This window comes from Phyllopteryx taeniolatus, chromosome 5 (genome assembly GCF_024500385.1).
Source record: "Phyllopteryx taeniolatus isolate TA_2022b chromosome 5, UOR_Ptae_1.2, whole genome shotgun sequence".
Lineage (NCBI taxonomy): Eukaryota > Metazoa > Chordata > Actinopteri > Syngnathiformes > Syngnathidae > Phyllopteryx > Phyllopteryx taeniolatus.
The window spans coordinates 27987395-28000166 of record NC_084506.1 but is presented as its reverse complement, the minus strand read 5'-3'; the positions used below and the strand labels follow the sequence as shown (position 1 = coordinate 28000166).

Below are 12772 nucleotides of genomic sequence, written 5' to 3'. Positions count from 1 at the left end.
GCCAAAATAGTGAGAGAAAGATTCTTTTGTGGACAATTTTTCATTACTTTCTTCAAAGTCCGAATTTCACGAACTGTAAGATTACTATGCCTTTAAACCAAGATAAAGTCATGTCCTCTGAAGATTTTGATTTTAGCTTTTGGTTTATTGTCAACATTTGAGTTAATGTGAGTCAAACCTGGGCATGTATTTGAAAGCACACCTAAAACACACAGATTCTTTGTGTAACATCATGGGAAAGTCAAAAGAACTCAACCAAGATATCAGGAAGAGACTTGTGGACTGGCATAAGTCTGGTTCATCCTTGGGTGCAATTTCCAGATGCCTGAAGGTGCCACGTTCATCTGACCGAACAATCATGTTGTGCCTGAACGAGTTCAATAAACGAAAGTTCATATTTTGGGTGAATGTAAACTGAACGTAGTTTATTTCTGCCTGATGAACGTTATTGAGAATGCGCTTGTTCTGGTGTCTGTGAGCGGTTTTTGAACAGCAATTCATTTTGGTTCAAGAGTGCCAGGTTTGGTAAGGGACTTCCATGAGAACACACTATATACTAGCCTTCAGATGTCGGGGGATATACGCCGTATTTTACAACCGATTTATGGTGCCCGCCATTTATGTTTATATTAGCCGCGTGAGTGCGTTTAGGGACACTGGGTAAATGGGAGTGAATGTGTTCTTTGCTTCTTGTGTAATACTGTGCATACTGTAATTGTGAAACTGGATTACTAGGGAAGTTATTATTTGTATCAAAATACTTGAGTTAAAACACCATACAATCACACTGTCTTAATGTGGAATATAAAAGGAAAGGTTTAGCCTGATTTCATGTCAGACAATTAAAAGAAAGTGAACCAGTATGTCTCATTTTGTAGTATATGTAAACTTCTGGTTTACATATACAGTGAATGGCATAGTTTACAAATTGTATTTCTTAAATTTGACAATAGGGACACGTTTTTCTGTTTTAGATTGTTGATGTTATCATCATGTTTCTTAGGTTAATTGAAGACTCTAAATAACAAACTGAAGGCCAAATCCAGCGCTCCATGTAATTTAATGTGGCTCGCAAAAGCTCGCCACCATTTTTTCCTCGACTTCAGTTCAAAACTATAGTGATTCATCGCAAATTATGCACAATTGCATGTTATGATTGGGTGATGATTAGTGCTTCCACGCAGAACATATCAAGTAAGGGACAAGAAATAAAACTGCCTCGTGCTCTAACCACATGGCTAGTCTGTAAACAAATACAGTGCAGATCAGCTTCTGCTTATGACATGATTTTGGTAGAACGTCACTGTAATGGTAATTCATCACAGGAACGTAAATATCAGTGTAGGACACAAAATACGCGGTACAAACGCAACATGCAGCAGCATTAAAACAGACTCTCCCGGGCTCCTGAAATTGACCCAACTCATTAACAAATGCAATTGTTAGTGTTTTGACAGCTTCAAAATTCTCTCTGTTTTTTTGCTGTTGCAGTTGTCTACAAACTCCATTTCCTAAAAAGAAGAAATCATGTACACTGTACTTTCCTAAAAAGAAAGGATTGTAGCTGTTGTGGTTTCATTTTAAATGCCATCAAAGGTGTTCCTGTTTAGGAAAAACAAACAGTTTCTTGTGTATTTTGTTCCCTTACTGTGTCCAATGTGAACTGGACCATGAACTTAAATCCAAGGTACGTTCCGTACTGTGATTTTTGGTGTATCGATACAACCCTAGAGATTACGCATTCTGACAGGCCCACTAAGGGAACGACAAGGGGGCCTGCAATGAAAATAACTTTGACACCCCAGCTCTAAATTGTCTGTAGGTGTGATTAAGTAATACAGAAAATGGATGTATGGTTGGCAGACATATTTATAGTGTATATAATAATAATAAGAAGAAGAAGAAGAATATATTACCAGAATCAGAATCGATTTTCATTCACAACTAGAAATGTTTCTTGGTCCGATGGTGCAACATGAAACATAATAATAATAATATAGAATTGTGCAAAATAGGAAAGAGAGCGAGGCCACAGCAAATAAATCCTCTTAGTTTTGCCCAGTAATGTCAATACAATACTCATGTTTAGTTCAGGTACAAAGAGGCAAATGTTAAACTTTAGAAACTTTTTTTAAATTATTTAAGATATTTATTCACAATTGACGTAGTTTTGCAGCAACCAACATTTATTAGCCCTAAACCTGACCTCTGGCCTAAAGCATCAGCTCTCTGCTGACTTGGCCCTGATGCAATCATGTGAGCTCATCAATACAATGGGCAATTTGTGGATCCTGTAAAATGAGAGGATTCTTACAGTAAAATATGGAATGGGAAATTGAACCAATTTCTAAGAAAATGAACCGATTGGAGTGCCAACTCGAGGCTATGAATGATATCAGTTGATTTGTTTTGCAACAGTTGAACCTTAAAGCTTGTGTTTCTTTGTGAAAGAGCAAAAAGATCAGCAGGGCCATTTTATGTGCTGACTAACATGTGATCTTATGAAACAGACCACATTTGTTCAGTCATGATCACCGCATTGAAAAAGTGTTTAAGAAAAATTGCAACAAAAACAAAAACACAAAAACAATACAAAGACAATATTCAGTTTTGGGTATTAATTTAACAATTAAGCCTATTCGTGCAGTTCCTCTGAGATGTGTTTCTAATATTTTGGTTACATTACGAAGAACACTTTAATAATATTTTTCCCATAGGGCCATAGATGACTAAATGAAAAGTATGGGTGTTCCATTTAAATATACATTAGCAGATGAAACAATTATTAAAAATAGAGAATGACAGATATACTTTCTTCATACCGTATGGGAAATTAATGTCTCAATAAGTACATGAATTTTTTTTATTGAGTTTATATTTAGCAAATCTAATCTCATTAGAAGTGTCGTATTAATTAGATAAAAGCCATGACATTGCTGATTACTTTACCGAACAAAACCTCCTATAAAAAGGATGTGGACGATGGAAATATTAATATCACCTGTATAAATGTCTAAAATGAGATTTCAACAGGTCTTTAGAATGAAAATAGGGACAATAAAAGACGTGGCGAACGTTTCGTCAACAGATGAAGTGAAAGTGATATTTTTTCCTCTTGTGGATCTTGTTTTCGCTACATTAAATACGTTATTGTAGTTTTAAGGTGATGACACGAGTGCAAAACTTCGTGTCATATGGTAATACAAATAGTAAAGTACAGTCAAATGTGAAATACATAATTTTAATCTTTTGGGACAATAGTAGCAAAATATGTACTGTAAGACTTATGTTACGTGATGTAATGATTTTTAGGAAATGGGCAATTCCATTATAGTTTACATTTTGAAAGCTCCATGTCAAAAATTATTCAAATCCTTTCTCAAGACAAGGTTCTAAATTCCTAGTTAAATATAATGCTGTCTGTGATCCTCGAATGGCGCAAAGGATAGCATTAGCTTAGAAAATTGCTCAAGTAAGATCCGGTATACGAATTGTGTGTGACTTTCAGCTCGTCATTTTCAAAATACTAAAAACAACTTGTTTTCATTGCGCAACTTCATTTCTAGAGCGCTTGACAAAAACAACCGTGTACTGCAGGTACACAATATAGATAATAAATTATGAAATAATAATAATAAAATATTATTTTCTAGTTAAAATATACTTCTTTAAAACAAAACTCCTGCACAGCCTATTCTGTGTCTGAAACCAAACTGTAATATATAAGTATTATTATCTAGCTCACAACTTTCTTGTATATTCTCCTGCCATCAATTAACATAATTGCTTAAACTAAAGATTTGGCAAATATATGAATAATCGTGGACTTTTGAAGGTTTAATGACCAATTTATGTTAGTCTTATTGTGATATTCAGACAGTCACGGTAACATAACCCCCCCCCCCCCCCAAATGTCTTCTTTCTTTACAGATGATTATTTCCCAGACTAGAAAGTAAGACTATAATCCCAGAACCCAACCTACCCAATCTAAACTGGATGCAGACACATGATTGCGTATACAAAATTGCAAACTGGGTGGGTTGCTTTCAAGGACGTATTAGCAGACGTGTTAATCACATGAAAGCAGACTTTATAGAAACATATCACAGGACTTTAATCTGCCATGGTTGCCATACTGGGCCATTATGAAACATTATAAAGTAGCGAGCAGCTCTTACTTGAAGCCTGCTCAGCTTCACTTAGCAGTATGTTTGCAGGGGGAAGCAACACACACCATGTGCATACTAATACAGTACATGGTGCATATGATCAGCGGCCCTGTAATGTGATTGGTTGAGACGGAGTGTGGCCTTGGACTGACTACAAGCCATGTGGCATGTGATGCAAAAAGAGGATTTGTCAAACAGCATGTGTCAAGATTCAGTTGCAACATGTCAAAGTGAACAACAGCATGGATCTTATTTAATTACATGCTAAAATAAGGAACAAATGAAACAGATCAAACTTAAAAGGCACTTATTGAAAGTTTCTTACCTTCTGAGAGCCAGACGTGCTGCGTTTGAGGGAGGACCTCTTGAAGGTGCCGCTGGGGCCCTTGGAGTCCATGCTGAAAATGCTCGAAGCGGCCGCGAGACGTCAAGGCCGACATCGGCACGAGAGAGCCACTGTGGAAGCAAGGCAGCACAAACTATAGTCACACTTGGCAAAAGGTCAGCTCCACCGAGCGCTTCTCCCCTCACTCCTCTCAGCCCCGACTGACAAGACACACATCCCAACCGGGGATATAAATCACTCGATGGCATGCTTAACACATAGACCCTTTTCCTCTGCCACGCATCCCGTAATCAGGATTAATGGAGCCGGCTCTTATGAAGCCTCCGAGTCTAATGGATAGAGCTTTATTAAATGGTTATTGAAGGTAAATCTACTTTGGCACAACACAAGCCCAAAAAAGGGCTGAGTGCGACCATGCAAGCTGTGAAGCTAAAGTTAGCAGGCCGAGAGCCAAAGGTTGCCTCAACCTATAAATAAACCTTGCTTTTCTTTAGGTGCAGGACAAGACACTCAATGGAAAACATTGGGCTGAATTGTTCTTTCCTATCTAAGGAGCTCCAACACAAGAGCTTCATCAAAAAGTTAGAAAATGTTTTATTAAAAAATAATGCTCATTCTCTGACACTGTCAAGAGAGGTGTTCATTTGACAATGTTACAAAATGCCAAAGATGGGCTAATGAATAGCATCCATGTCACAGTTTTATAACTGGGGTGCACATACGTAAGTGGTGTGCAGGTGCGCGTGCCCACTGAAAATGTTAAAAGCGCACCCGATTCGACTGTATTTGGGTACCACTAAGCATTTTCTTTGGTGCGGGAGGAGAGCGCAGCTGTAGACGGGGCTCGAGTACTAGTGTTGTCGTTCACAAACAACTCGTTCAAACTAACAGATCTTTTGAGTGAACGTACTGGAATCATTTCATAAATTGATTCGTTCTCTTCTCAGTTTAGTTGAGCTCAGCTGCGACCCCGTGTCACACAAGAAAATCCCCCCAAAAAATCCCAAACGCCGACATTCACAGGCGATTGACTGAAGCCCACACCGCCTCCCCCACACCCATCCCCCTTCGGCCATAAATTCGAACTAAATAACATGAAATTTATATTATTTTAAGTACTGTAATTACAGGTTAGAATTACAGAGTGTAAGGTATGAAATAATATAAAATGTTTCTAAATGAATGTCAATTGCTACAGGCTGTTTAACCACTGTGAACTGGCTCAGACTAAGAATAATAAAACACAAAGCATATGTAATCAGACCCAAAAGGGGGAAAAACAATTTTATGTCATTGAACAAAACTGAAAAACATGTTGTATTCCTTTATTTGTACAGAAATAAATAAATAACAAAATAGGGCGTCTACAAATGGATGTAAGTTCATCCAGTGAGGTTGGTGGGTCATGAAAAAATTAGCAAAAACCTCAGGTACTCATTTGGGAACCAGATCAAAATTGTTATGTGTACCCCTGTTTATAACCCTTTAACTCATTCACTGACAGCCTTCCCAGTTAACATGGATATTTGACTTCTAAAGCCGTCAGTGGCAGTGAATGTGTTAAGCAACAAATATTTGAACACAAACAGTGCCGCATCACATGTAAACAGACAATACTTACTTACAGGCATACAGCTGTGCTCATAAGTTTACATACCCTGGCAGAATTTATGAAATATTGCCATTTTTGGAAAATATTAATGAACAGCCATCATCTCCTTATTTTGTTTATTGCTATGTTTTGTTTAATGATTGTGCTTTTATGATATGCCTCAGTTTAATTTGAAACCCACTAAATGTAAAATGTGCTTTAAAGAACACATCCTGCAAATTCTTCCGAGATATGCAAACTTAGGAGCACAACTGCATTTCTTTATCCTATGTGATAAAAGACTAATTTTACTGCAGTTTACTAAGTGAGTTGTAAAGCTCTTCTTCATGTGTGCGTCTGTATTATACTGCCCCCTGGTGTCCAATGCGAGCTAATAAGGAGCAGTACAATGTGGGGCAGGACATTTATATTCATTTGAAAGGGGGTAAGAAGAGTTGAGATACGAGGGGTTCGAGTTACGAGCGTGGCCAAGGAACAAATTAAACTTGTAAGTCAGGGCACCACTGGATTTTGCTCCTTTCACGTAACTCAATAGGCATCATGTATCAGAACAGCTCTCAAGTGTGATGCACTGCAGTTGTGCACCACATAATCAACACAAGCATAACAATAAAAATATGTTTCAATTGATACTTCTCTGATAATGTCAATCAAACGTGAGTATTGATTTTGTGAAGGCACAATAAAAATACATCTCTCGTATGAGTGTACTCAACGCTGCTGTATTCTAATGGCAATGTACTTATTTTGTTGTTAATGTATGTTTGTGTTGGTTTTTGCTGCTCAACAGAGCCACAAACTTCAAAGTTAAACAAAAAGACTAAATTAAACACTTAAGATAAAGTATTCTTAAATCTGCTTAAGTGAAGAAGCAATCGTGACTTTCGACGTTATGATATGTGAATTTATTCACTCACCTATTAGTTCCCTCCGCCCACCTAAAAAACGTACCACGTGGTAAACATAAATATATAACCATAATCAGTAAGTGAGTGAGCCGTGAATGAAACAGCAGCGAATGAAACAGCAGCGACTTCTTCGTGTTTGTTGCCCAGTCATGTGATATTCGGTAGGACTTGCATACAATATATTACACAGCATAATTTATTCAACAGCTCCCTCTATTGGATTCCAGATGTAACTGTTGAGATTTCTCTACTATAACTGACTTTGTCCAATTCCATGTCCCTCACCTGTTTTGTGTACTGTAGTGATCAAGTTGTTTGGCAAGCTTTTGGATTCTGCACCGACCGACCAGGACAAGATCTGAGGTGGACCACTTCCCTGGAGGAGTTGCTGTGGAGGATTCTGTGTTTACCGACCGCTGCAGGTCCTGAGGCAGAACCACTTTTTCAAAGGCATCTTCCTGTGGTGCTACAGCTCATCTTTTTCAATGAATCTTGCTTCAGCTAACATTGACAACACCATACTATGTGATAAATGTTGCCCACTCGGCATCCATTGCAGCCTGGTCATCCTGAAAGGGGGATCCCTCCATATGTGGTCCCTTCTCAGCATTTCCTTTCTCCCCAAATGGGGTTTTGTGTTTTTCCTTACTCAATTGGAGGATTTAGATCAGGGGACGTCACCACCCTTTGTCAACTGTTGACCTGTGAAGCCCTTTGAGACTATTTTTGTAATTCAGGGCTATAAAAATAAACGTGAATATGCTGTCAGTGGTAATATTATCTTGTAAGTCATGCAAACATAGCTCGTACAGGACTTTCTTGAGACACTTACTGTACAAATGAACGACATTATTTCAAACGCAGCACGCGAGCAAATGTTACCTGATTTGCAAAGAGAAGTGTGTCACATGCACTCCTCCAGTGGTTGTATCCCAATGATAGGGTGATAACTTCATTCTCAACAAGAAAAGGCCCACAAAAAGTACTCCAACACAGCAATGTGTTATGTACGGACAGCCTCTTGGAATGGATAATACCTCATTTCTCTGCGTAAGCAAACACTAAAGAGCTTTGTCGTCAGTTAGTGGCTTTGAATTTGTAAGTGGAGGAGATTATGTAACACTTTAGAGGAGATGATGAATTCAGAGAGAAAGAACATCCCTTTTATAAATGTGTCAACAAAAATTATTCTAGCATTATTAAATTGCAATACTGTATCCCAGGTTTTTTTGGCGGGGGGGTTTGAAAAAAAAAAACATCTGAATGATCTGAAAAGTAGTAAGTAATTGAAACGACCTGGTAGTTAGCATCTCAGCCTCGTGGTCAACATGTCTGCCTTACAGTTCTGAGCTTTGGCGTGCAAATCTCAGCTCAGGCCGTCCTGCGATGAGTTTGCATGCTTTCCCCGTGCTTGCGTGGGTTTTCTCTGAGTATTCCGGCTTCCTCTCACGTTCCAAAAACTTGGTTCTTTTAAGACTCTTAATATTTCCGTGTCAATGTGAGGAGTGGCGTAAATTTGATGTGAAAGGTGGGGGGGAGCGGGGGGGGGGGGGGGGGGGGGGGGGTAAATATATTTTTGTGCCCAATACCCACCCCCCGGCAGTTTTTTTCCCACAATTTTAAATGCATCAAACGGGTGAACTTGAGCGTCACATGGAGATCAATTATGTCTAACAGCCTTGAGCAGTGGTTCTCAAAGTGTGGTATAAGGTGGGCTCTATCGAGTATCAGAGGTGTCAAACTCATTTTTGTCGACGCCGACATCATAGTTATGGTTTTACTCAAAGGGACCTTATGACTATGAAAACCATATAAAATGTATACTACAACGTATTTCATATACACAACTGCCGTGGAAATTGAATTGTTGCACATACTGTTAACAATGTATTGAATTTGAAATCAGAAGTCATGGAAAATCCAATTGTGGCACACAAGTATAAAGTGTAGAACAATTGTACACTTTATGTTAAGAAGTGAGTTGTTGGGAAAATAAATCTTGTAATATCTGTTAAAAGTGGGGAAAAAGCATTAAAAGAACAAACCCATTTAGCAAGAAACATGAAATAGACACTTTAATTGCTTTACTGTGCTACATAAAGTGGTGTGGCGGGGCAGATCTGATTCTTGCCTAGTGCACTGATTGGCAGGCGGGGCAAATATGATAATCTAAGGTACAAGTGTAAAACTCAAGGCCCGCGGGCCAAATCCGGCCCGCCACATAATTTTATGTGGTCCGTGAAAGCAAATCAGGTGAACGTCCATGATTCTTATTAAAATCTTCACCAAAATTTCAAGCACTTTTTGCTTCCCAAACCCCTCTTTACAGTAACTTGAACAATAGCTTAACAAACTATTATCCTTGAATTCTGATTTCAAAATCAGTTATCCATCAATTTATTGTGCCTATGTAATAATATGATGAGGCGAAACATTGATATGTATTAATGGCCCTCAGGAACAACAATGTGGCCCACAATAAAAATGAGTTTGAGACTCCTGATCTAAGGTCAGCAGTTAAAGTATCTAAGCGACGTGATTGGGCCACCCAATACAGTGTGGAACAATGCACTGCTGCGTGTGTAATGGTTTGCCCTTCTATTGGCAGGGGGTGGTCATAATAGTGCTTGTCGACTCTCTGTTTATTTTCACGTTACATTGTTTTTGGATGGGAAAAGACTGCAGTGGACCAAAACTGCCTTCTGGAAAAGTGAAGAGGACATGTGCCCCCCGGTCCCTCACATAAATTGAAAGTTTATGTTCCCTGTGACAGGCTGGCGACCATTCTGGTGTCGCCAAATATCAATTAGGATCGGCTCCAGCTCACCCGTCAACGTCATGAGCAAAAGCGTTATAATTGTGGTTGTTGTTTGCACTGCCTCATTTCGTAGTATCGTTCTATTTTGTACCCCTTAGAAGGGCAAACCATTACACACGGCACCTCTCGCTATTATTTTATCGTGTTAGAGGTAAAAAAAAAAAAAAAAATAAAATAGAAGAAAGGTAGGTAGATCAGGGTGTGTATCTGTAATGGGATGTATCAAACAAAAAGTGTATGCATTGTCGTGCAAGCGTGCAGCCAGTAATTTCTAGCATTAGCATTAGCAAACTATATCAGAACTGTTGCTCTAATTAAAAAAAAAAAAAAGTGTACCAATTACTTTCCAAGACAGAGCAATGATTCCTAACCAGGGTGCGACCCACCCCCCATTCTCTTCGGTCATCCTCCTCTCTTCAACTTGTTCCAACTCCCGCCTGTCTGATCACCACATGGGGTCAAGAGGATTCAGCAGCTCAGCCCCTCACCTTTAGAGCACTCTCTCACCTCACATTAGGAACTTCGACTCTCTCATCACAAGCCTTCAAAACACATCTCTTCAAACAGGCTTATTTTATATCATTGATTTGGTTTTAACAGTTTTTATCTTGTATTGATTCTTGTGTTTTAGACTAGTTTACTGTATATTATTGCTGATTTCATCCATCCATCCGTTTTCCGTACTGGTTATCCTCACTATTGTTCTTTTAACCCTGCAATGTGACCATGAGTGACGCCCAAAATAAAATTAATTACCAGTATTATTATTTATTATTCACTTTGTTACTCTATCTATGCCAATGACGTATAGTGACAGGCGGAACAATGAAATGTTCTCCCATCAGACGACAGAATGTAAAAGGAGTGTGTTCACTTGTCGACATTCATACAGCAGAATAAGTGGCCTCCGGCAAGTAGATGACCTTTGTGTTTAATTGAACAGGCCCAGATTTCACACTAAGTACGCTTCTGAGGGAATTGAAACGAGATCATCATTATGTCAGGTATTCATACTTTTTGTTACATTTTTGTTGGTGTGCCATGAGATTTTTTTTCTAAAGTAAAACAGGTGCCTCGAATTAATAAAGGTTGGGAAACACTGCTAAAGAAGACACCCAACGTTTACCACACGATGGTGCTCTCAACACTCATACAGCCCCTCTGTTCTGACCAAAAGGTTACAGGGGATGTTTTCATGATCCTTTTTTTCCCCTCTTTGATGTGTATAATTTAGCCCATGTTGTGTTTTGTCCATCAGCACAGCCAAAACCACGAGAATAAATCACACACTCACAGAACTGATTAGGGGAACAACTTGGATGTGAACCTTTAGAAGGACACGCAGCACTGGGAAGCGTCTTTCACCTGCTGCACTCTAATTAAAGATAGAACAACAAAAACACACCAAGCGAAGGCATGATGCTGCTTTGTTGACGAATGCTACTGCTCGTGGGAGGAGATCTGCACTGACCTGCAAGCACAACACAATACAACGGGCGTATTTTCAACCCTGCTCATCACAATAACACTTTACTTCAGTTGCTGGGGAAACGAGACGACACACTCATACACACACCTGAGACACACTGAGGTGTGTTCAGTTCCTTTAGTGCAGCAAGTGAATGCAAACAGCAGGTACAAAGCATTTATACGCTCGGGCTAAATAGATTAAAGAACACTATTACGAATATGAAAGGGGATAAAGAAAAATAATTGATGGCGTGAGAGTGCTGACATCACATTTTTCATGACAGACTAAACACATGGCTGGACGTTGAGGCCGAGAAATAGTGCTTTGTTAAGAGTAGGTCATGTTAGGACATGTTCCCTCTACTTTATGTTCATAGGGAGCTGTGCAGTTATTATAACCGTGGCTTTATTTGAAAGTTAATGTAGGAAACAGCACTCCCTTGTATGGAACCTTAAAGGTTAATCGTTGTTTAAATGTTGATAAAATGTTCCTATTAGGAAGCAATCAGGGTCAAATTGTTGCCATCATATGTCTTTACTTAACTGTACAGGCAATGTATTAAGTAACATTTCGTCACAACTATCATAAAAAGTGTAAAAAGATGTTTTGAATGATCAAAACTACTCAACTTTTGAAGACGTAGAGCAGGCATTGTTGTTTAAGGAGATGGCGAGAGGTTTGTTGAAGACACTCGACTTCATGCTTTGCGCTTTTTAACACCTTTAACTGTCACAAGGGTAAAATGAAGTTGCCTTTTTGTATCACTTAACAATAAATAGTGTACTTATCATCAGCTATGATGATGTGGTGAAAAATGTGCAGAGGGAGATTGCTGTTTATGTCTTGGAGGTGACTTAAAAATGGCTGCCTTAGCAGTGTTCATTCTGTTCTTCTTCTGCTGTTGATATCGACTTACTGTCATTTTTAACCACACTGCAGCCAGGACAGGCGGTTTACGCTACATCACAATTAAGCTCTATGTCCAGTTCTGGGATAATCATGTTTTTCCTTTTTGGTTTTGGCGTCATTGCTCAGGTGGTAGAATGGTTGTCTCCCATCTTGAAGGGTGTGGGTTCGATCCTGAGCCCCTGTCACCATGTCGATAGATATACTTGAGCAAGACAATGAACCCCCAGTCGCTCCTAATGCTGCGTCATCAGTAGGTGAATGAGGAGACTGTGATAAAGCGCTTTGAGTACCTTAAAAGTAGAAAAGCAAGAGAGCAGAGAAGCAAACATGCACATGTGGAATTAATCAGTTCGATGCTCATTGAGGACAAGTTTTCCAAGATATGCAGACATCTTGTGTGGTGTTTGACCACTAGGTTTTAACTTTACCCGAAACTTTAAGTCAGTTTCCAAATTATGTGACTTTGAACTTTGAGGTTGAACTCTATATGTTCCAAATATTCTGACCCTTACCATTATGTTTGCGAACGGTCAGCCAA

At 39.0% G+C, this 12772-nt stretch overlaps 1 protein-coding gene across 2 annotated transcripts in view; it reads right to left on the bottom strand.

Moving 5' to 3' along the window:
* The window catches only part of LOC133478420 (transient receptor potential cation channel subfamily M member 1-like), a 33933-nt gene extending 25844 nt beyond the window's left edge, over positions 1-8089 (bottom strand). The window contains exons 1-2 of one of the 2 annotated variants that reach the window (XM_061774468.1): positions 7919-8089; positions 4496-4626 (exon numbers count right to left, since the gene is read on the bottom strand). In XM_061774468.1, coding sequence (XP_061630452.1) covers positions 4496-4567 — 72 coding nt within the window. In that variant the 5' untranslated portion in view covers positions 4568-4626; positions 7919-8089. Of the gene's footprint in view, positions 1-4495; positions 4627-7045; positions 7070-7918 lie in introns of those variants that run through there. The other variant, XM_061774467.1, reaches the window with a different exon arrangement.
* Between the last annotated feature and the right edge of the window lie 4683 nt (positions 8090-12772).